Source organism: Eubalaena glacialis, chromosome 5, assembly GCF_028564815.1.
Source record: "Eubalaena glacialis isolate mEubGla1 chromosome 5, mEubGla1.1.hap2.+ XY, whole genome shotgun sequence".
Classification (NCBI taxonomy): domain Eukaryota; kingdom Metazoa; phylum Chordata; class Mammalia; order Artiodactyla; family Balaenidae; genus Eubalaena; species Eubalaena glacialis.
In genome coordinates this window covers 110,556,304-110,582,071 of record NC_083720.1, presented here as the reverse complement: position 1 = coordinate 110,582,071, position 25,768 = coordinate 110,556,304, and the positions used below count along the sequence as shown (strand labels likewise).

The 25,768-nt window shown below is 34.0% G+C and overlaps 1 protein-coding gene across 2 annotated transcripts in view; it reads right to left on the bottom strand.

Moving 5' to 3' along the window:
- TLL1 (tolloid like 1) overlaps nucleotides 1-25,768 on the bottom strand; it is a 232,296-nt gene that overhangs the window by 43,777 nt on the left and 162,751 nt on the right. For both annotated transcript variants that reach the window (XM_061191578.1, XM_061191577.1), the window contains exons 10-15: nucleotides 17,102-17,204; nucleotides 14,442-14,558; nucleotides 13,103-13,248; nucleotides 3,676-3,871; nucleotides 1,907-2,032; nucleotides 642-802 (exon numbers count right to left, since the gene is read on the bottom strand). In XM_061191578.1, coding sequence (XP_061047561.1) covers nucleotides 642-802; nucleotides 1,907-2,032; nucleotides 3,676-3,871; nucleotides 13,103-13,248; nucleotides 14,442-14,558; nucleotides 17,102-17,204 — 849 coding nt within the window. The remainder of the gene's footprint in view (nucleotides 1-641; nucleotides 803-1,906; nucleotides 2,033-3,675; nucleotides 3,872-13,102; nucleotides 13,249-14,441; nucleotides 14,559-17,101; nucleotides 17,205-25,768) is intronic.

The following is a 25,768-nucleotide window of genomic DNA, read 5'->3' as shown; positions in this document are numbered from 1 at the left end:
TTTACTATGGTAAGCTATAAAGGCAAAGGAAAGATAGTGTCAACTAAATACATGTTTTATTGAGGTTAAAAAAATTTCTTTCTTCTTCTCTCTCTATCTTTCTCACTTTATCTGTGAACCATAAGCATACTCATAATGAAAAACTACTTATATAATGAAAATATACCCATTTCCACACGTGAAATATACCAGGTTTTCCCAAAAAGGTATTTTTGTTATGACTCAACAAGTGAATTTTGGTTTATTTTTTCTAGAAAAATCTATGTGACATTACCCTAATATTTTCATAGTACTTTAATAAATCAGGAGAATGCTGGGGGGTAATTTTTAATCTCCCAGAGACAGTCTAAAATATCATCCAATGCCAACAGGAATTATAAGCAGTTGCAGAAATGAGAAATAGAGCAAAAAAAGACTACAGCGTTTATAGTGTTGTACTACTGCAATTTTCCTTCCTCCCTTCCTTTTTTCCTTCCTTCCTTCCTTCCTTCCTCCCTCCCTTCCTCCCTCCCTTCCCTCTTCCTTCCTTTCTTTTTTTCTTCTTCTCTATCTCTCTTTCTTTTTTTTTTTTTTAGTTTACCAGATTGCCTTTAGGGATTCCTAAAACACTTGATAAAAAAATATATTTATTATTCACTTACTTCATTGCCCTCCAATTCAAAACCCTCAAACTTCATAGAAATTCTGTACTGTGTTGGTGCCACCACTTGCCACACACAGTGTTTGTTGGGAGGGTACTCCTTCGGCCAGCCTGGAGTGGTTATGGTGCCATTCAGTTTTGTAAGAAGTCCACCGCAAGCCGCTAGAAAGAAAGAAAAGGGAAAGGTTTCCCCTAATAAATCTACCCCCTTCTTAGCACCTTTCCATTGATAATCAAACATCTCAGCATTAAATTTCAACCATCTTCTGGATTTTTCAAAATCTAGAAAGCTGCAGTCTCTATTCCTTAGTCTTTAGTACAACTATTTTAATCATCTAATCCAATTTATAAAGTGTTATTTTGTAGCTTTGGAGCGAAGAAAATGATGGCTGTACATTTTAGATCACTTCAAAGTTGGGCGAGCAATATAAAGAAAACTGGGGGTCAGATTTCTTATATTTTAAATGTGTATAATAATATCTACACCATACGATTGTTGTGAGAATTAATAAAAAGATATATGTAAAGTACAATACAGCATGATGTAGTAAGACCAAAATCAATTGTTTATTTCCCCAAACTCTTTTTTTTTTTTTCCAAGACAAGGAACTTGTTACTTGTTTCCAAGACAAGGAAAGAGTTACTTGAGCTAGCAGGCAAGGTAAACTATAGTAAATAGAGCATATTTGTTATTCCAAAAACTCCATTTAACAACTGGTTTTCTTTCTCTTTTGGATGATCTATTTAAAAGAGGTACTATTTATGTTACCTCTCTTTCTTATTGATAGTGAAATTAGGAAAATTCGGGTTTCAAAAGCAAGTTAAGTGAAATGAACATATTGTACACAGTTCCTAATTAATTCCTAGGGAGTCAAGAGTTAGCTAAAGTAACTGGTCTCTTGAATTGCCTTTGCGTATATAAGCATATGTATGTATATGTGGATATGTATGTTAACTAATATAAATATTACTATATTTATAAATATATTTTTTAAACTACCTGTAATCTCAGGTTTACCATATTTGGTAAGTTTCTGAAGTGTATTTATTTTTAGTAGTCACGTGGAAATAACAGCCACATAACTTCATTATTATCTGGAATACAATGTCCTGTGTTTTAAAGATACTGTATTTTCTTCATAACTGTGTCTATTTTATTCTAGTATAAGAGGGAGGCATAAAAAGAGAAAGAGAATGAGACTACATGGTAGAACGAAATGGGTAGGGGTTTCAGGCAGGGAACCCCACGTGCAAATCCGGTCCCACCTTCGCAGGTCCTTTTGTCAGGTCCCAGCTCATAGCCAGGCTCGCAGGAGCACTGGTAACTGCCCAGTGTGTTCAGACAACGCTGCTCACAGCCTCCACGGTCAGGCTTGGCACACTCATCTTCCTCTATAAAAATGGCGATAATTAGACAATTGATTTCTTCAACGAAGGAACAGGAACAATTTGCAAGCCCTTGACTGATGACATACAAGAACCCATGTCACTGCAGTCTAAGAATTGTGTAAGAACCAGAAGGACTGGGCCAACTGAAGATCACCTCATCTCAGACACAGTATGTTTTTTTCTGAATTTAAAGTTAAAGAGGATTATTAAAACCTAGAGATTTTTCAGAATGGAATAGAAAAACTTACTGAAAAAACATGGATTCACCTGTTCATTTCATTGTATAGTTTGCTAGGTAGCCTGAAGAAATGCTTTTTAAGTAATATCATTATTTAGAAATAAAATATGGTGACTAAAAATTAAAAAGAAGGAAAACTATGAAACTTACTAGACCTCTTTAAATTGAAAACATTCACTGTTTTTTATATAGATATGTTGATCCAGAAAATACAATAATTCCATATTTTTGTAAACAGAAACTATTTTAATTGTATATGGTAACATGAAATATATATATGAAATAGACATATGAAAAATATATACTATTTTTAAAAACACATATGACAAAGTACTCCATAATCTCACTCTTTAGGAATAACCTACTGTGAGTTAGGAAAACAGCAAACAATATTCCATGGAGAAATTATGCATCATCCAAAGACTAAGCATTTTGTTATGCAAATACACAAACATCACATGAGAGACTCTTATAGTATGTTTCTTCTACTGTAAAATATAACATAGAGAAGATTTAAAGCATGTAAATGAACATTTTAATGAATACTTGGGATACATATAGTAGAAGTGCCAAGGTTCTCTGCCTTTCAGTCCAAATGGTGAGCATCTAAGTAATGCTCAGGAAAAATCCATTATATTATTGCTCTTTGAATAATGAAAATATCTAGATATTATTCACACTAAATTTTGACATACACTACTGAATCCATCACTTATTCTTTAAAAATTATTATAGAGAAAATTTATTTTCTCTTCCCATAAAAGAATTTTATTCTATAATAACACACTTAACCTAAGTGCCTATGAATTTTCAAAATACAAATCTGATGTTATTATTTGCACTAAAATAGCTTTCTTTTTACCTGAGGAATACACACCAAACATGGGACATGAAAATAAACTAAAATTTGGTTATACAATTCAAAATTAAAGCTGATCAGTAATAATGTCAAGAAGACATTTTAGGGATCAGAATGTTCTACTAAGGAGGCCATAAATTATTTCTAATGTGGTAGAATTCTATTCTCTAAGGGATGGTTTAGAAATGCTGCCACCTGGAAATAAATTGATAAACTATATATCAGTAATCCCCTTCTGGTTATGAACCCTTTGTTGATTATATTGCAAATATTTTCCTCTTGTCTGTATATTTCTGGATTTTGCTATTTTGACTATTTCCTAAAAAACAGGTGGTAGAATATCCTAATGGAGTTCCTACCCTGTGTTACAAATCTCCAAATTCCAGTTTTTTAACCAGTAAACTATTTCATCAAAAACCATCAAAATATCTTTATGAATAGTGCATACTTCAATCTTCAATATTACTTTATTTCTCCCCTAACTCAAAGCTAAATACCACATTTATCCTTGACAGAGAAAAGCTTCCACTTTAAATGATTTCAAATTACCTTTAAAAAAATTGGCAGCGAACCCTGCTTTGTTCACAGTTCCATCAGAAACAAACTTCATCCACAAGGTATTGGTGGTAGATCTGATATCTTCAGGTTTATCATAACCACAGAAACGCCCTATTAAAGGACTATTTTCACTGGTTCCATCTCGAACTTCTAGGTAGTCATAGGCACAGTTGTCATGTCTCTCAATCTGTAAGAGTAAAAATATGTGATCTATCTCATTAACAGACAAAGCTATTTCTATAAAAAGTATCATGTATTCTCAGTGCCATAGTACTAACATGGCCATATTACTTATACCAAAAGAGAGCATTTCTGTTGAGTGTGTATGGTAATATCTACACTGTCCATGAATAAAGGATTATTAATCTGGTAGAGAGACAGAGGAAAAAATCTATGAAAAATTGCATCCACATGCACTAGGATCAATAGAAGTTAACTGCCTTTTAAAATAAAATAAAAATACAAGTAGTAATTCTTTGGAAAATAGAATTTAAGAGAATCCAGACTTATCATTAGAAATCTGGGCTAGATATGCTATAAGCAGTGCATAATTTGTTCTGAAACATAGTTATAAAAATTGCTCATAGTTGATCAAAAAAATCATTATTTTATCAATAGAGCTGCTGAATTCATATTATTGACAAATGTTGCACTATTTTAGGTTATACATATCTTTTTGAAGCAAAATCTGATAACATGGGATTACATTTCTTCCTAGTCTATGAAATCCTTTATCCATAGTTAGCATAGCTTTGTGTGGGAAGACTACTCCATTGTAGAACTAGCACTGGCCACCCCTCTCAGGGTAACAGGCATGTTTAGATGAGCCTTTTACCTTAACACATTATTCTCGACCCGTGCACCCTGGATGTACTCAATCTCTTTCCTAAACAACTAAATGCAAATATTAGCTCAGACTATTGGCTTTATGAAGAAGTGAATGTTTGTAGACCTTTGTTTTAGCCCAAAACTTCTACAAACAACAAAACAAAATTTACAAATTGTTTTATAAATTATAAGACAATTTCTAAATAAATTCTTGCTTTTTTATTTTCATAGAAAATGGGCCCTAACTCTGAAGTCTTAGTAGAGTCAACTACTTATTAGGTATTTGAAGCTGGAAAGCACTGACATCTATAATTATAAACCATGAAAAGTATCACATGTTGTCAACCATCATTCAACACACAATTCACTAATTTATGGAATTCTCCTATTACAGAACGAATGTCAGGGAACACATTCATTCTATGAACTACAACCTGTATGCATGAAACTGCTGGTATAGTTGGTTGAAGAAGTCATTTCCTGATTTGTCAATACATTAACAATGATAGTCTTCAAATTAGGCAGCATAAGGACAAACAGAAAAAAATAGATTTTGAAACAGATTTGGTTAGAACTAAGTATTGCACTTGCTGCTGCCCTTTTCCCAATCACAAATCAGGATTCATTCATTTCTTCAATAAATATTCAGTGCCGGTTCTGTGCTGTGCACTCTTCTCACTGCTTAGTATGCATCATTCATCAAAATAACAGAGCTTCGCCCTGCTGGAGCTTATACTGGTGGGTAGACAGCAAAGAAACAATAAACAAGGTAACTAATAATCATAAAATATTAGAAAGTAATACATTCTATGGAAAAATACAAAGTGAAACAAGATAGGAAGTATGAGCAGTGGGGGTGGCGGGAGTGAAGGTTACAATTTTAAATTGCCCCTACTATCAGTAGGAGCTCACTGTGACTCATAAATCCAGATTTTTCCCTAAAAATGTATTCTCTTTGTGTGTGGAATTATGGGAAAGAATTGGAAAATATTTAACATTAAAAATATCTCATTATTTAAAGCATACTTTTGAGACAGTAGCTGTTAAATAGAGAGGTGAGGGAGAGCCAGCAGTCTCACTAGGAAAAAAATTAGTCACTGGGGTGACAAGGCCAATCTGACCAGCTATAACATACCTTCTTCTCTCAGTCTTTAATACAGTCCCTTCAAAATCAGAGTTCTCTATAAATATGAGAACATTTCCAGATGGCTAATGTCTATTCATTGGCTAAGGGGACATATAAAATAATATCTAAAACTCCCAAGGTGTACAACTTGATAAAAGGGTAAGCAAAACTGAACAAACAACAAAACTGTAGGAAAAATAACCAAAGGTCTCAGCAAGTCAACCTATGTATCTTCACCTGCTTGAGCAGCACAGAATGAAATGCTTGCAACTCATGAATTATATTGAAAGGGGGGAAAAAGTTAAGTTAGAAGAGGAAAGGGAGTGAGAACACGCAATGAAGAAAGTAGCTGCTTGCCATAGAAAGTTAATTAATAGAAAAAAAAAATCACGTTGCTTCATATCAGAAGCCATACCAGAGTAAAAAATAAGAAGGTTAATTAAAATGGGTTTTTAATTACTATTTTGAAGAAATTACTGCTTTTGAAAGTTACAGTACGAAGAAAACAAGAGAGACACTGTTGAAAAAAAATTACATATGATCAGTGATTAAAAGGATATAGGATAATGGGTATTTCCCTGTATATAAAACTCACCCTGTTCCTTTAACAGTTAAACAATAGATCTCTTTAAATTTTAATTTATAGTGTATTCACTGGTTACTTAGTAAAAATTAGAGCTTTAAATATTTTATATGATACACAAAGTGTAAATATCTCATGGATAAAATGAATAAAAATGACCAATTTTAGGATTGATTCCACCAGTACCTATTTATGAATTACATCTTACTTATATATTAAGTATTATGCACCTGGTATTAGGGGTAAAACAATAGAAATATACACTGTAGTCTCACACAGTAAATGCCATGGTTGTTGACCTAGATATCATATCAATGACCTCCATGATCTTTGTTTACATGTTTTTCCAGTTTAATTATATTAATCCTAATTGCAATACCAGCACAATAAATCTGCTCTATTGGTGTTAATTATAATTATACCTCTTCAACTACATCCACATAACAGTAATGATGGTGAGCACAAATGAGAGTTTGAGTTATTTTATTTATGTTATTTGTGTAACATTTTCTCCAGCAGTATTGATTACTTTATCAATTAGTATAAATATAGTTGAAGAAATAAATATGGTTGAAGCTAAAAAGTGGATAAGTTCATTGATGTTATGCCAGTAACCTTAGGTACCATGAGAAAAAGAACACCAAAGTCAGTAATTCATAAAAAAAAGAAAAGGAAAAACAGTCTCTTCTTGATTTAAAGCATGGACATGTAATAAATGTTTGGTAATGATGATGCTGATTCATTACAGACTTTAAGGTAATCAGAACACAAAACATATAGGACTGTGGCAAGTTTATCATAACGTAAACAGACCTAATATGTATATAGAGAAAACAGTGAAAGTGACATTAAGCTCTGAAGATTTTTTTAGAAAACTGATATATAAATGATATTGGAAGTAAATCCAAATACACAGAGAAGGAAGAATAAGTACAAACCTTAGCCAGAAGGGATTAATATTACATTTCATTACTAAGTGGGGGGGGGGGTCCATGTCTTTACTGGCAGGTTAGAGAGGAAGCATCAAAAAGCTGAGTTATTTTATTTAGCAAGAACTAAAATCAATTAAAAGTAACCTAAAGTAGTCAGCCTCTCATTCTAACACTGCCAACCAGTGCAGAGCTTTGTGGTCAGTGCATGTGGGGGAGCTCTAAGACTGAAGGAATGCCAGCCCTGGAGCAAGATACCATACCCAAGCTCAGGGGCCATTCACACACTTTGCTTTCATTTTACAATCAAATTTCCAAATAAATATAACATTGCAAAAACATCTACTGCAATACCTACTTATTTGTAAAAACCTCTGAAAACTCCAAAGTTTCTAGGTAATAGTTTCAGTAAAAGCTCTCCCGTACTCCCTGAAAAATTGAAAATAAAATTACCATATGATTCAGCAATTCCACTTCCGGGTTTTATATTTGGAAAATTGAAAGCAGGGTCTTGGAGAGATACTTGTACATCCATGTTCATATCAGCATTATCCATAATAGCCAAGGGGTGGAAGCAATCCAAATGTCCATCAGTGGATGAATGGATAAGCAAAATGTGGTCTATACATAAAATGGGATATTAGCCATAAAAAGGAAGGAAATCCTTTCAAGTGCTATAACATGGATGAACCTTGAGGATATTACACTAAGTGAAATAAAAAAAGTCACACAAAAAGTCAAATATTGTATGATTTCACTTACACGAGGTACCTAGAATAGTCAAATTCAAAGAGACATAAAGCAGAAGAGTGATTGCCAGGGGCTGGGGGGAGGGGGAAATGGGAAGTTGTTGCTTACTGGGTAAAGAGTTTCAGTTTTGCAGGATGAAAAGTGTTCTGCAGGTTGATTACACAACAATGTGAATGTACTTAACACTACTGTGTTATACACTTAAAAAATAGTTAAGATGGTAAATTTTATGTTATGTCTCTTTTACCATAATAAAAAAAGTCTTCTGTGAGTGTTAGAATGTAATTTCAAAATATAATTCATACTATCAACTCCATAAATGATTTAACTTTTATAGATAATATAACTTAAAATTCTATACATTTAGAACAATGCTAAGTCATTATTTTTTGCTTTGAGGTAAAATGTTAAAGAAAAGTATGACTAACAAAAACAATCAAGATTAGCATTTATTATTAAAAATAAATTAATTTTAATAATGAGAAAAATACAGTAAGTTTAAGTAATAAATGCTATGACAAAAGGAATTTTAAATAAAAAGGAAAAAAGTTTAATAGATGATTATTTTTAAATGTACCACTGTCATATTTAATATTTTATTAATTAGTATTAGTTTTATTATTACTATTTAATACTTAATGAATATTGATACATATACAATTAGAGCTCAAAAATGGAGGAGAAAAAACAAAATGCTCAACCATGTGAAAATCAAAACCATAAGGCTGGGTTAGGTCTATTTTTATACGATTCAGGTTTCTCAGTGTGGCCATTTGATTTTTTTTTTTTCCTTCATGACACAATTATTTTTTACTCACTTATAAATTTAATAAATATTTACTGAAAACCTATAATGACCAGATAATAAATATATACTTGATAGTATATAAACAGTGATGAATAAACAGACATGTCCCTGACTGACAGGCATTTATTGATTAAACAACTCAAATGTACAAATGACAATAGTTATGATGGGAAAGAATTTATTGCCATGAGAGAATTAGATGCCTCATTTTGCTACCAAGACCTGGGTGTAAGAGTGCCAGGCCATGGAATTGGTATCACTCACAGTCTACCAATTAAGAACTGTGTGACCTTGGGAAAGTTTATTTAATCTAATCTTTCAGAGCAGAATGATAGCCTAAACTATAATTCTGAAGAGCTACTTAATTCTCTTATATAGTCATTAACCCATATACATTCTTAGCCAAATATCCAAAGATAGTGCAGGGCAAGCATTAAAATGTTGACTAATTAAGATCTTGTCTTGGCTTCCTAGTTCATTCACAAAGACTAGTCTACTTAACTTAAACTAATATAAAATATTTAAAGGAATTAAAGTATTACTCTTAATCAGGTAATTCACAAAGTACAGTTGACCCTTGAACAACGTAGGGGTTAGGGGTGCCAACCCAGCACAGTTGGAAAAACCGCCAACTGCTATCTCTGCCTCAAAAACAAAGGAACTGATAAATGACTCACCCAAGGGAAGGAGGTTGAAATAGTTTGGAGAGGTTCACCACTTAAACCCTAATTCTTCTGATTCCATATATTGTGATCTCTAATCAAACACAAACTTTCCCCCACACTTAAAGATCTGTAAAATGAAAATAACAGGTACTATGTTTATTTTAAAAAGTCTACATATAAGTGGACCCCTGCAGTTCAAACCTGTGTTGTTCAAGGGTCAACTGTACCAAGTTAAAAAACTTTCGTATGTAGTTTAGAATGTTGCTAGTAATGACGGGAAAGACTATTATATACTATGGTTTTCAAAAGGAACATATAACCAAATCACAGTGTGTAGAAATATTGATAAGTACCTCAAATGTAATCCCACTTAAATAAATGTATGTAGGGATTTTAATTAAACATAACTAAGCTCTGGGTTTACTTCACTTATTTCCTGCTTTATTGACATTTCTTTGAAGTTGTACTATAAAGTCTCCCCAACTTTTTCTCTTATGTATTTCTGCATACTGAAAGTTCTCAAGTGAAATAGTAGTATAGAGGCTTTTTTACAAATAACACCACTGCTGAAGAGAAGACGAGTTCTTAAAAATGATTTTAGACATTATCTACATTCATGTACAAACTCACTTCAGTATTGGTCTTAAGAGTCAACATACCAGTAACTACTAGAGAAGAAAAATCTTCCCAAAGGTGATGATTACAGAAGTATTAGGACTCTATTACCCTCATTAACAAAAGCACTTGTTCAGATTTCTTTCTGTACTTACATTAAAATCTAAGTAGCATTAGGAGAGGTGAACATTCATGACATAAATTCACAGAAAGGCATAAATAATGAACAGCCAGTAAGTTCTTTATAGTAGATTTCAACAGAACTAGCTTATCTTAAGGACCCTTTTATCTGAAAAAGGGAGAGAGTAACATAGGGAATAAAAGAGTTACAAAAATAGAAAGTGTTTGAAAAAGTCAAAGATTGATATCAGTGAATAAAAACAGTTTTGTCAGAGAAAGACACAAAACACTGAGAAATAGTGAAGACCTTTTTAAAATTATACATTTTAAATATAAAATGCATAAGCTGTATATTGAAAATGTTATGTAAACAAAAACAAATCGATATAAACAGATAACTGAGTAACTGAAACAAACCACCTAATGACCACTAGACCAAATTAAAAATATATACAGTTGATTCTCAGTATTAGCAGTAGTTGAGTTCAACAAAGTCACTGAAAACACTGAGTTAGTGAATACTGATTCATGGCTCCTGGAGAAATACAGGGTGAGGTTCCTGAGAGCTTCTGGTCACAAAATTTTTGTCATCAAATCAATACTTAACCTTGCTTTATGTGTGTTTCTGTTTAAAGGTACCTTCACAGATATTCCAATTCATTAACAGTGAACTCATGGCCAACAGCATTATAACGCACGCCTGAAAGTCTAACACAAAGATTTTCTCCATGAGGCACGTGGGGAGTAGTGTTTGATAAAACTTTAAGCAGAGGAGTGTTTGATATAACTTACATTGTGAAAGTATCATCCCAGCTGTTGTGTGGATATCAGGATATGTAGGGCAAGTGTAGAGATGTGAAGAGCTCACCAAAGTTCCAAAGCAAGAGGCAGTGATTAGAACAGTGGTGGCCAGAAAGTAGGTATAAAGTGGTCATGTATGTGGTATATTTTGAAGACAAAGCAAATGGAATATGCTGATTAATTGGCCTTGGGGTTTAAGACAAAAAGTGGAATTAGGGATATTCTTTGAGTAAATAGTGACATACTGAAACACTAAATACTGAAATAGGGAAGACTGAAGGTGAGTGGGTTAGTGTGAGTAAAACAAGACAATCAAAGGCTTGATGTTAGTCAGTTAAAGATGAGAGGCCTACTAGACATTCAAATATGTCCAGCATATAAATAAAGGAGGAAAAACATAAGGAAATAAAGCAAAATGAAGAAAGGACAGGAAACTAGAGATAATAAATAAAATGTACTATCAGCCAAACTGTGACATGATTTTACCTCATTTCCAAAGCTTAGCAATAACTTATTCCTTCACTTAATCAACAAGTATTTATTAAATGACTACTCTGTGTCAGGCATGGTTTTAAGTGCCTGAGGTGTAAATCTTTCTTATTTGTCCTTACATTATCCTATTTTTGAAGAATATCACTCTTACTATATTGATATATCAAAACAAACAAACAAATGAAAAAAACCCAGAAAACCAAAAAAAAACTGCAAACCAGCTAAGCCAGCAATTTCTGCATCTCAGTTTTTAGATGCATGGAATGAATGTATTTGCTGACATCACTACTATAATAGAATTCTATAAAACATTGAATTATATATTGAAAGGCAGTTCATCTCTTAATTTTTGCAATAGTACAAACTATTAACACATGTAATGTGGTCATTAGATAATTTTTCAGTGAACCAGTTGTTTTGGTCTAAAAAGTGAATCCTACCCAATTTTAGTTTACTCTTTACAATAAAGTGTTCTATTTGAATAATGTTTGCAATCCAATAAAATTTAAAAATAAATGTGAATCAGATAATCTCAGAACCAAGGTTTCCAAAAATGCAAAGGGGTCAGGGGCATAAACATCATGATCACAGCATAAAAGAGTTTTTTCATGATTAAAAAGAAATATGTCTTGAAAATTAAAAGGTACAAGCAAAGGGGTAGAGACAATACCAAAAAATATGTTACACAGTTTACAGGTGGGGGTATGAGTTTCTCTGGGCTTTTGAGTAGCACCTGGATTCCCCTGGAGCTCCTGCTATGGGGACTGGGACACTACACAGTCACCACACTCAGTGGCAAGTACATCCTGGCAATGAATGGGGTTCTCTACACCGGCCTTCTGATCACTTGGACAGTAAGTAGGCCTTCTAATTTCAGTAAAGAAATAATCTCCAGGAATGGCATCTGGATCTCTAACCCTTTCCTGGACCTACTGCCAGCACCTCGTCATTCCTTCCTACTCCACCTTGGGCTCTCAATTTCTAGCCTGATTCTGTAATTTAAACACGCTCAGGAGTTCTTGACAAATTCCCATATCTCTTAGCTTCTAATCCCTCACTCAGTTCTCCCCACTACACAAAAATGACTCATTAGCTAGTGCAGTAGTTTTAGATGCAGACTTTGCTCCAGGATTCTGACTGGCCTTTGGTTTATTCTGCCCTCATCTAATAATGCAGTGTCGGTGCTGATCTCTTCCCCAATAAATATTTTTGATGAAGTCAAAAGCTCCTAAGAATATTTAAATCCCTGTTTTTTGATATAAATAATTTTTGGCACAATGATAAAAAGGTGAAAAATGGATTTACACTGTAACAACAACAAAAAAGATGATCTACCTTTAACCTCTTAGTTTAGAAGAGAAATACAAGTTTTTTATTTAATGGACTCTTCAAGCATTCTTGTGAAACAAGCCTGGGCATTTGTCAAAAGAAACTATTGACAGTACTTCAAACATTCTAATTCAAAAAGCACAGATAATGTAAACTCACTTTAATCTTCTTGAAAATGTCTGCAGTAAGAGGAAAGAAGGAAAAAAAAAAAACCTCTTTCGCTCTTGATGTTGCATTTTATAGGCAATCCTTTGCTTCTTTGTTGATGAAAAAGCTGATTCTCTAGTTCTTTGCTTTTTTAATGAGGATCCCATTAAATGCACTGTCATTTATGGAGGATGTGCCCCACAAAGGCTGCCTGAAGGACTTTACCTCAAAGGCCTGAAAGGTCAGCCCGACATAGCAGTCTTCTGACACTGCTATTTTCCATACACATTCTTTCATCGGCCTGTAGTCATCAGGATAATTAGGAGACTGAATCTGTCCTTCATTTTTACGTATCTCACCTCCACAGATAGCTGAGGAAAGCAAAAATAAACAAATAAATAAACCTAGACATGCCATTTCATTTTCATTTTCTTCTAAGATAACATTTTAGTTTGGTGCCTTGAGCTGAGTATATAAAAACCAGGTTATAAAAATCAAGGTTGGCTGGTTGTAAATATTTAGTTGGTTAAAAAAAAAAAACCTAGCCACTTAACTATAAATATTAGATAACAGTCAGCAGAGGAATATATGATTTTTTTATCACTGTTAATTCACATTTTTACAAAAACAAGCATTTAAAAAAAAAACTTTAAAAACCTTTTGAGATTTTGTAATTTATTCTATGTGAGTTTCCTCTTTGATTCTCTGAACTGCTTCTTTAGGTCTTTTACCTCAGTGGAAGAGCTGATCAGGAGAGAAGCTCCACAAAACTCCCTGGGCCTCTGGCTGTGAGCAGCCCTCGTGCTCAACATCTGTGGCTCCATCCAAACCATACTCTTCACAACCACACAGTTAATCTCTAAAACAAATGCTTCCATTCTCTTAAAAGTCTAAGAGAAGCAGAAATCTTCTGTCTTCTAAATAGCCTAAACTTCTGCATTGGCAGAGGCAGGAGCAAGAAGGGTCTTCTCTACCCATGATCTGGCAAGAAGGTTTTTAAAGCCAGGAAGCACAATGCCAGTTTACTGTTTTAGATACATATAGAACAAAGCCTCTAGTAAATTCTTCTTGAATGCTGACTCTCTCATTTAGACAAAGCAAGCTCCATAACTGTGCACAATTACTTTCTGTGCAGTTTCCTTTATCAAGGCTTTTCCGCAGTACAGGTATCAAATACACACAAACTCAGCACAAAGAGAAGTGGTAATTTCTTCATAACATTTTAATGTTGTCATGAAAAAACAACCAAAGTTTAAGAACTCTTTTGCCGTTTGTTGTTGCTGTTGTTTTCCACACATCTCTAATGAGGTTTTTTTCCCCCCACACATCCCAGATGAGTACATTTACATGTTACCACGTTACTGGTACCAGAAAGCAGGTTGTTTTTGCAGTTTAAATTTACCGAGTATTTTTATTAAAATCATCATAATGAACATTATAATACAGGTTTAGAAAATTTTGTAATTAAAATACAGTTACAATATCATTCTAATGAAATTGAGAGAAAGGATATTTCTGCTTAGAGGTCTAAGAAGAAGCCATCTCTAAACTCAGTGTGACTTGCCTTCATAGATCGCTGCAAAGCCCTTTCCCACCCAATTACTGCTGCTACGAAACTCAATCCACATTCTGCTGTCTGTAGAGGTAAGAACTTCAGGCAATTTGTCCCCACAGAATCTACCTAAAAGAAATAAAAGAATAAAGAGACTCCTAAATATGACTTTATATTCTAATTGCTTTTCATACTAGCTACAAATTGCATGCATAAAACCTGATTTGGTTCCTATATCTACCCCTAGGAACTAGAGCCATAACTATTCCTTAATATTTACTTAATAAAGGTGGATAAATAAATCTCTTCATATTTATTTATAGAATAGTGGAACATATCACTCTCAGATTAAATGACTGATGTCAGTATCATTATCTGTAGAATTAAGAAACAGCTAGCTCAAAACATGTCCTATTTGTAAAATGACACATGATATACCAAGGTGGGGAATATTATTCTATGGAAAACGGATAAAAGTACAAGTGATGCTGAAAAACTGCTTCAAAATTTCAGTTTGGTCATTAGTAGGGAAGTGACAGCTCAAAGTATAGTTCTTTGTTTAGCCATGTTCAATGGCGACTTGTCAGGGAAACCCACAGGCTGCCCAAGGATTTTATGTTACTACATACATTCCATCATCTCATCTATAAAGCTGTAGTATGTAGTGTAGTAGGCAGAATGGCAAACAGTATCAGAAGACTTGATAATGAGTTCTAATTTTTTTCTGATTGTTTATCCACAGGCAAGTATAATACTGAGCAAATACATTATTGCCTGTCATTCCTTCTTCCCTCCTTCAACCTTCCACAAATATTCGTTGCTTACTGTATATCTGCTACTGTGCTCTAAGATTTTATATGATGACAGAAAGTTAAATATGACAATGCACATGAAATAATTCCACAAAGAATAATATATTGTCATCCATTTTTGTGTGCCCTTGGTAATGATGTCATACAGAGTTTTAGTATATGAAAAATGTCAGTCAACTTAAAACAAATTCATACTAACAGATAGCAGGTGAAAAAATGTCTCCCTAAATGGCAAAGTAAATTAGGGGCATGTAAAAGAGAGCAATGTCTCTTAAACTGTAATGTGTGGGAAAGAGATGGGGAGAGGGATAATTAGGAGTATGAGATTAACAGATACAAACTACTATGTATAAAATAGATAAACAAAAAGGATTTACTGTAAAGCACAGGAAACCATATTCAAAACCTTGTAATAACCTGTAATGGAATATAATCTGAAAAAAGAATCTATATCTATATATCTATACCTATATCTATATCTATATCTGAACCACTTTGCTGTACACCTGAAACTAACACAACACTGTAAATCAACTATACTTCAATTCTTTAAAAAAGGAAACTGGAAGAAAGTAACCTGACTAAAAGAGAAAAAGCTGTAATGTGCATATGAATTGCCAGGGAGTCTGTCAAAATGCAGTCTCTGGTTCAGGAGGTATGGAGTGGGACCTGCATTTCCACACTTCTAACCTTCTAAGTGATTCTGATGCTTCCAGTGTGACAGCTACACTCTGAGGAACAAGGTCTCAGAGGAAATAGTGGGGAAAGCTTTCCACATGAATATTGTAGTCAGACTAAGCCAGTCTGTTAGGCCATTATACCCTGCAGTGTGTAATGCTGATGGTGCTCTAAAAAGTGTTCTCAATATTTCAGTTTTAGAATTGGTTTTTCAATATGAGTTTAATGAAATGTTTTCTTTGGAACACACATAAATATATTACAAATTGCTTCATCTAGGCTAAGAAACTAAATGTTCAAGACAATGTTTTCCTCATCCTGATTTATCAAATTAGCTCAAATCTTAGTTTTTCCTTATTTTTAAGCATTTCTACAGATCTCTTGGACTTACTAAGGCTGCTGTCACTTTTAATACAACAGTGTCCATTCAGCAGGTTTTAGATGTTAAGAAGAAAAGATCTGTAGGCACATAAACACAGCTGAGTAAAGCTACTTCTAAAAATAGAAGGAAAAGTTACAATCTCAAAAAAAAAAAAATCAATAGAGTAGATGCTCACATGCTCACAGCAGCTCTCACCTTTAAGTAAAACAGAGGGCAACAGAAAGTGCCTCATGTAAGTTAGTGATGTGGTCTGTGGTTAAATGTTGGTAGCATACTTTCGTGAGCACCAAATCTGAGCTACAATTTATACACAAACTACAGATGCACCTTCTCAGCCACAAAAACCTGAGTAGCAAAACTGTGATGTCTACAATAAGAACCAATATCCTTGGTGCAGGAAGCCAGCAACCAAATGTGTACCTAACAGCTCACACTCTACTGCCTTAGCAAACAAAGCAAAACAACATACATACACAAATACACAATTTATCTGGTTTACTCATTAAAACTCTGACTTTAAAATTAAAAATACAGAATATGTGATGATTATTCACTATAAGCTATTCTAAATCATTATGTTCAGGTCCAAATACCACCTCATAATTGAAGCTGTTTTAAATCAATTAATTGTCTATTTATCTATCTGTCTGTGAGTATTTTTGCTGTGATTGAAAAAAGTATAAGAAAAATTAAAATGTTGGTCTCATACATTTTAAACCCTAAGATAACTCTTGAAAGAATTGTCTCTAGACAAGACAGACTACATGCATAGCCACATAAGAGGCAAAAAAATCTCTTACCAAGGAGAGGTGATTTCCTCCAGTACCCATCTCTTACTTCAATGTAATCATACCAGCACAAACTACTTTTGTATAGGTCCATCGTAGTAAAGTTTAAGACAATCTGCAAAATGTAACAAAAGAATACACAGATTAAAATTGATTGTAACTTCACATGGCTAGGAACCCAGGACTACTGTGAAAAGAAATTCATAGCACATTTTTTTCCCCTGTATCAGTATCCCTCTAATATTTTTTAAATAAACAACTCAAAAAACACCCATTTTCTCATTCACTTTAATGTCTAACAATTTAGAAGCACAATGTCAATAAAGAAACTAAACATTTCAGCAATTAAACCAAAGTTTCTGTAAAGTTAATTTGAACAATTGTGAAACAAACAGAAATCTTTATTCAAATAGTTTATTTTGAATTTTCTTAGATAAACATGACTTAAACCATGAGAACTTCTGATTTTACTATGAGTGTCTTCTTTTTAATAATTTATTTCAGACATCTATAATTACGTTAAAAATAACCACCATGTGCCATATTCCAGGAACATAATATCATTGTGTATGTTGAAATGTTTTAAATACAGCTCTAGAATTAAAATTTGTCCATGTAACTATAATCAAAGACAGATGTCACTATGTTTCTCCAGATCCAAGAATATGTATTCGAAGACCTTTTAAGTTAGAAGATCTTGTACATGACCCTTTATTCTGTACTTTGTTTTGAAATGATGTTGCTTTTTAAGATAATTCAAGAGCAACTTTAGAAAAGACAGTTTTCTTACTGCTTTATAAAAGACTTTACTTTTCATATAATTAACTTTTTTTTTAGTTGATTACACCAAAAAGTAGAACCAAACTAACATAAAAATGCATGTATCTGCTGAGGTAAAATTCACTTGGAAAATACTTTCGTATATTCAAAAACTTATTCTAACTTTATTCTGCTTAAAACATCTAAGATGCTTAAGGTGTACAATGAACCTGTTCTTTAATCTAGAAATTGAAATGGACTTTGGCCAAAAGCAACAAATTATGAATATTTGACATACTTCTAATATAAAACTGTAGGTTGTAACAGTATTTACAGAATCCTTTTGTGTCAATATAAAAATTCGAATGTAGGAAGACTCTCGAGGAATGAAAAAAAAAGAAAGGAAAAAGTATAATCAATTTTGAATCCATATTCCCTAAAAGTACTACCTTTTTTGTGTTAGAAAACATATACTTCTCCCCTTTCTTGAGCATAGTATTTAACAGAAAGGTAAGTACTAATTATGGCAAATCAATCCTCACTCAACTAGCTTACTTCTTCCTAGGATGAAGATACAGCATAACAATAAATATTTCTCATGGCATCTTATATCTCAGCACCGTGATGATCATTGATGAAATTGTATGCCAAAGTTCGTTTTAATTGCCCATATAAATAACCATTTCACAGAGATGGAAACTAAGAATTTATCTAACTATAATGAAAGTCAGTTGTACCTTATAATGGTGTTAACACTTCACCATTAAATTAAACATTTACCAGTTTCTTTAAACATGTACTTTCTTGATTACAAAAGGATGAAATCTATCAAGGATGTGAAAATAGAGACAAGATGTTTTTAACTGTAATGCAGTAGGCATGGCATAATTTGCTTCGGTTTAATAAAACTTCATTTATTTCTTTCTACCTTATTTATAGTTTTTTTCTTTTTCCTTTGTTTTTCTTTTCCTTCATCTGATTTTCATTCTAAATATTCTAAAAAATGTTTTACAAGAATTTCCAAAATATCAAAGGACAAAGGACTAATCCTTTTTTTCCCTTTCTTTTTCAATAACTCTCCATACTTGATTATCAAAATGCATAGTTTCTAAACTATTTTCCTGAAGTTACCAATATGCTTGCTCTTCCATCTCTGAATACCAATTCAACATTAGGTTATTCTTAGGACATAATTGGGAAATAATTTCTGGTTTTCCTCCTTATGTTTACTTTAAGTCTGCTACAAATGGGGAATACTACCACTGTCTGATATTAAGTTTCATTCTCCATTTGTATTCTCCCTATAGCAACCACCAGGGTTTCAACTCTGTATGATCATATGAGAACTTATTTATTATAGCAGAGATGGCAAAACTAGAATACAGACACAAACAGTAGACCTCAAGGCTCATTTGTGGCTTCCCTCTGGGATATAAAGGAGAGTTGTATAATGGTATGCAAAGAGTTTCAACTTCCTCCTCGATGAGGAAAAATCAGCTAAATTGGAGGGATGCGTGTCATCAAAATTTATTCAAAATTGAAACGATGTGGTTGGATTGCTAACAAATAGTTAATATTTGAAGTCCGGAACACACACACATACAACATACACGCGCACACACACACACACACACATACACACACAGTTGGAAGGGGGTAACTCTAAACAGAAAAGTTTCCTATCTTGTTTTTAATCTTCTATTTTAAACTCTAAGCACTGTGAAGGAACAAAACTGGCCTACTTTAATGTAAAACATAGCATCCTTTAGAAGCAGAAAATGTAATAAAGATAGGTTTTCTAAAATCAAATCTTAGGGCTCTGATGTAGAAGTAAAATGTTGGCCTTTGACTAAGGTTGCTAGCAGAATCCATACTTGAATTACAAATCAAAAGCACTTGAAAAATATTTGATTGTTTTATATTATATTATGCTATTTTATATAAATACGTTGCATCTTTTTTTCAAAGAATGATGAAATAAAAACTACCTAGCACAATTATATAGATGTTTTATTTCTTATGTTAAGTATCAGTTTACCATTTCTCAATTTAAAATTAATCATAGTTCCTCTGGAACACGGGATTGAGGGAGATACAAGGAACAATTCTAAGATTTCCTGTCATCTGTTCGGCGTCTTAGTTGCTATTCTGCAAATTAAATGGATTCAATTGCTGTGGAGTTTGCTTATTAAAGACTTTGTTTTACAGTCTTACAGAGTGAACAATCTTGAAGAAAGGCAGATCAACAGTCAAGGGACTAGATGTCTGGAAGTCTCCAGAGAAAGATATAACCAGTGAACTTTTGTCAGCACGATTAAGACATTATTGACTACCTAAACTAATTCCATGAATACCATAAAAAGACCAATTAGAATAATATTTATACCTTATAGTGCTGGGGATGGGGAAGATAGAAATCTTGTCAATTAGACTGATATTATTAAATAGTTCTTTAGAAAGAGATATTAGAATTAAAAGCAGTAAAATAAAATAGATTTCAGGGCTCCATCCAGAAGTAGCTTGGACAAGTCTGATAAACTCTCTAGGCAGACAACAGTTTTCTTCTCAGAAATAAGACTAGGGGCAAAATCAGGGACCAGTAAACTATACCCCATGGGCCAAATCCAGCCTGTAGCCAGTTTTTGTAAAGAAAGTTTTGTTATACACATTCTTTTACATATTGTCTATGACTGCTTTTGCAATACAATGGTAGCATTGGGTATTTGAACAAACTGTATATCTGGCAGAGCCAAAAATATTTACTGTATATCCTCTCCAGAAAGATTTGCCAAATCCTAGAATAACTGATAAGGTTTTGTTCAGTGCTGAACTATATCATACTAAAGGGAAATTTTGCATTTATTATCACAACTAGGAGTTGTTTGTGATTGTGAGTCAAAAAGTGTAGGTTCAAGTTCTAGCTTATCAGTTTGCTAGTTTACTTAAACTTTCTGAGTTTGAATGAATGTTCTTGCTATAAAATGGAGATCATCATATCAGGCTGATCTCAGCAGAATTAAATCAGAAAGATTTAATTGGATAATGTGTAGAAAAACACTAAGGTAATCTAAATACATTGTTAAGATTCTCATGTATTATTATTTTCATGGCACAAATTTGAGCATCCCTTACAATATAAATCCTAAACAGTTATGAAATAAATAAAAATATTAATCCAACTCTGCTGGGAGACATAAAAACATTAAAGTTTCCCAGGAAAATCAACATGTTAAAATAAGGGATTCTTAATTTAAATTCTAAAGAAGAATGGGCAGGAGAACTGGGGGCCTTGGTTTAAGCCCCTGCCTTACAACAGACTAGTTGTATGACTCAGATCATAATTCCATCAGGGATTCATTATATGGCAGGTGAAAACCAGAAGCTGGATTAGGCTATGAAAATAATTTTTCTGCTTAAATATATATGATAATATCGGGATTTTGAAATTTTGATTTGTCATCACCAACTATTCACAGAAACATTTTTTATACCTGCCTTTCCTTAATCCTTACTCCATCCTTATATCTAATCAGTTGCCAATTTCTATAGATACTCTGCAATGCCCCTGAAAATGTTCTCCTCCTTCTATTTCACTGTCAGTGCTCTCCATGCTTCTCTGAATTAATGTAAGAGCTTCACAAGATGTGTTTTGGTTTTTAATTGAACTCTTCTCCAATTCATCCTACACTCTATGATCATTTTAAACCCAGTAAAGTTGGGTTCCCATCATGGTATTGGTGGCTTTACATCCATCATTATAAATTTCTAAGCCTGGGCATCAAAGATTCTAGGTGATAACCTACATTTGCTGCCTCACTTTCACTATCTTAAACGAAGAATCTTCATCCCACTCATCCCTGACTCTTGCTATTGTGTCCTGACAAAGTACCCCAATTTTAGTATTCCTTTATTCAAGGTATACATAATTCTACCTGGGATCCTACTTTCCCCTTTCCTATTTCTAGAAACTCTTCATATCTCTCAAAGTTTGAAATAAATACTGCCCTCTCTTCAGTCATGTCTGGATCTCCCAACAAGATCTGAGCTCTCTTATCTCTGCAAATCCATGACAAGTTGTGTCTTGCTTTCTTCAGCTATTTTTCAGTTTGCCTATTATATTACTAGGCCTTGTCCTTGTTATATGTTCATAAGATTCTTGATGGCAAAGATTTCTTTCACAAACCAGCAGATGCATTTATTTTAATAAAATCAAAGATTTTTCTACATAGTAATTGCTAAATTTAAGCAGTGGCCTTTGGCAATATAAATATTATATTGTAAATTGACCCCATATGTGTAAATCATTAGATTTTGTAAAAAGAAAGTTTTGCAAAATGAAAGAGGTCAAATGATAGTTTTTAAATGGGCTATATAGGAAAAGAAAAAATATTAACTCTAGTCAAGACATAAGCAATATGTCCTTGTTGAAAGGTCAATCAATTCTAAGGAATGAAAAAATCGATATTATGTGCTTCTGTCAGCTCAGTACAGCTACGTTCCCAGAGACACATTCTGGGCTGTTCCCAGCATTTGCTGTGCAATGTCAAGGACGGCCTGGGATTGAACAGGACTGCCTTTACCTTAGGAAGCTCAGTCCTGGGAAGACATACATGTACACTGACAATCTTATTATTACTATTATTATGTTCAATCTTATTATTTTTAACTGTGGTAAAATAAACATAAAATTTAACATTTTAACCATTTTAAGTATACAGTTCTGTGGCATTAAGTACATTCACATTATTGCACAACAACACTCTTATTTAAAAAATATTTTTTCCTGGATAAAGTAATATAAGTTTATTGTAGAAAAGGAAAGGAAGAAGAGATCAAAACCTATTTGTAAACCTACCAGGGAGAAATAAGCATTGTGTTGGTATATACCAACACAATGCTTATATTCGTCTATAATCTTGTCTCTAACATATGTAATTTAAAAATTAGATCTTTTCATGCCTATGATTTTTAACCTGCTTATTAAACTTACCAATAATTTGAAAACATAGTCTCTAGTTCCAGGAAATACAGTCTTTTAAAAAAAATAGTTTGTAATAAGGGTGCCATGATATTTTAAAATAATAACTCATGTGATTATCTTCAGAGAGAGAAATTTAGTGACAGTCTTCTCATTTATACCATGTTTTATTCCTTCTTAATAAAAATAATTTAAGTAAATTATCAAATAAACATTTCACTTTTGCATTGGCCATTATGTATATTTTTGTAAAATAGAATATTTAGTACTTAAAAAAAATCAATCAGTGTTTTCTTTCGACTTTCAAATTTTATTTTGTTTTCAATTTTTCATTTTTCTAAATAGCTATCTTTGCATATAAACAGATAATTGCTGTAGGATAAATTTCTAGGATAAAGTGTTTTGCAAAATGTGATACAGATTAGCAGAGTTCTTCAGAAATGTTATCTCAATGTTTATTTCCAGGAGCTGGGTACTCTCACCATCATTTGATATTATCATTCTATTCCTTCTTTGCCAATTTGATGAATGAAATACAGCACATTGTTGTAGCATTACTTTGATAAAAAATGAGAGTAAACAATTTCATACATTGATTAAATATCTATTTACCCTGATACTTCAATAAATACTCTGCTTCTTCAGTCATTTTCTAATATGGTGTAAATCTTTATTTGTTAATTTATAACAGCTCTTCATATATGTATAACATCAATATTGTCTTATTCATTTGTGCTATAATATTCTTCATTTTGATTTTAATATGTATATTTGCACTTTTATAAAAGAGATTTAGTTTATGTAAATAGCTCTAAAAATTATTTTATTACATTTTCTTTTTTTCAATTTATGTACCTGACATCTTTTTCAAAATAAAAAACAAATCATCTATGCTTTCTTTAAAAAAAATATGCAATATAAAATAAAACTTTAGGGATCTCCCTGGTGGTGCAATGGTTAAGAATCCACCTGCCGATGCAGGGGACATGGGTTCAAGCCCTGGTCCGGGACATCCCACAGGCTGCAGAGCAACTAAGCCCATGTGCCACAACTACTGAGCCTGTGCAGTAGAGCCCACAAGCCAGAGCCACTGAAGCCCGCATGTTGCAGCTACTGAAACCCACACACCTAGAGCCTGTGTTCTGCAAGAAGAGAAGCTGCCGCAATGAGAACCCCAGGCACCACAACGAAGAACTAGAGAAAGCCTGCATGCAGCAACAAAGACCTAACGCAGCCATAAATAAATAAATAAATTTATAAAATAAAAGTTTAATTTTTTCAAAAATATTTTAAAATGATTTCATTATTATTTATTAAAAAATATTTTCCCAATTTATTTGAGACATCATCTCTATAAATGAGTATGTGACGTCTTCTCTTCCCTGAGGCATAATTCTGACTTTTTTAGATTAATCCAGAAGCCTACTTTACATTACCACAGAATTTGAATTACTGAAACTTCGTAATTTTTTTTACTATCTTACAGTGCAATTCACTCCCTTTTGTTAATTATTTTCAAATTTGCCTTGGGAGAGAGAGCTGCAAGATGGCGGAAGGGTAAGACGTGGAGATCAACTTCCTCCCCACAAATACATCAGATATATATCTACATGTGGAACAACTCCTACAGAACACCCACTGAATGCTGGCAGAAGACCTCAGACTTCCCAAAAGGCAAGAAACTCCCCACGTACCTGGGTAGGGCAAAAGAAAAAAGAAAAAACAGAGACAAAAGAATATGGACGGGACCTGCACCAGTGGGAGGGAGCTGTGAAGGAGGAAAGGTTTCCACACACTAGGAAGCCCCTTCATGGGCGGAGACCACGGGTGGTGGAGGGGGGAAGCTTCGGAGCCAAGGAGGAGAGCGCAGCAACAGGGGTGTGGAGGGCAAGGCGGAGAGATTCCCACACAGAGGATAGGTGCCGACCAGCACTCACCAGTCCAAGAGGTTTGTCTGCTCACCCGCCAGGGCGGGTGGGCGCTGGCAGCTGAGGCTCAGGCTTCGGAGGTCGGATCCCAGGGAGAGGACTGGGGTCGGCTGCGTGAACACAGCCTGAAGGGGACTAGTGTGCCACAGCTAGCCAGGGGGGAGTCTGGGAAAAAGTCTGGAGCTGCTGAAGAGGCAAGAGACTTTTTCTTGCCTCTTTGTTTCCTGGTGCGCGAGGAGAGGGGATTAAGAGCCCTGCTTAAAGGAGCTCCAGAGACGGGTGCGAGCCGCGGCTATCAGCGCGGACCCCAGAGACGGGCATGAGGTGCTAAGGCTGCTGCTGCCGGCACCAAGAAGCCTGTGTGCAAGGACAGGTCACTCTCCACACCTCCCCTGCCAGCAGCCTGTGCAGCCCGCCACTGCCAGGGTCCCGTGATCCAGGGACAACTTCCCTGAGAGAACACATGGTGCGCCTGAGGCTGGTGCAACGTCATGCTGGCCTTTGCCGCCACAGGCTCGCCCTGCATCCGTACTCCTCCCTCCTCCCGCCTGAGTGAGCCAGAAACCAGAAGCAGCTGCTCCGTTAACCCCACCCAGTCTGAGCGGGAACAGACGCCATCAGGCGACCTACACACAGAGGAGGGTCCACATCCAAAGCTGAACCCCACGAGCTGTGCAAACCAAAAAGAGAAAGGTAAATCTCTCCCAGCAGCCTGAGGGGCAGCGGATTAAATCTCCACAGTCAACTTGATGTGCCTTGCATCTGTGGAATATCTGAATAGACAACGAATCATCCCAAATTGAGGAGGTGGATGTTGGGAGTAAAGATATATATATATATATATATATTTCCCTTTATCTCTTTTTGTGAGTGTATATGTGCATGATTCTGTCTGTGATTTTGTCTGTATAGCTTTGCTTTTACCATTTGTCCTAGGGTTCTGTCGTTCTGATTTTTTTTTATTACATAAAAAATTTTTTTCTTAATAATTATTTTTTATTTTAATAACTTTTT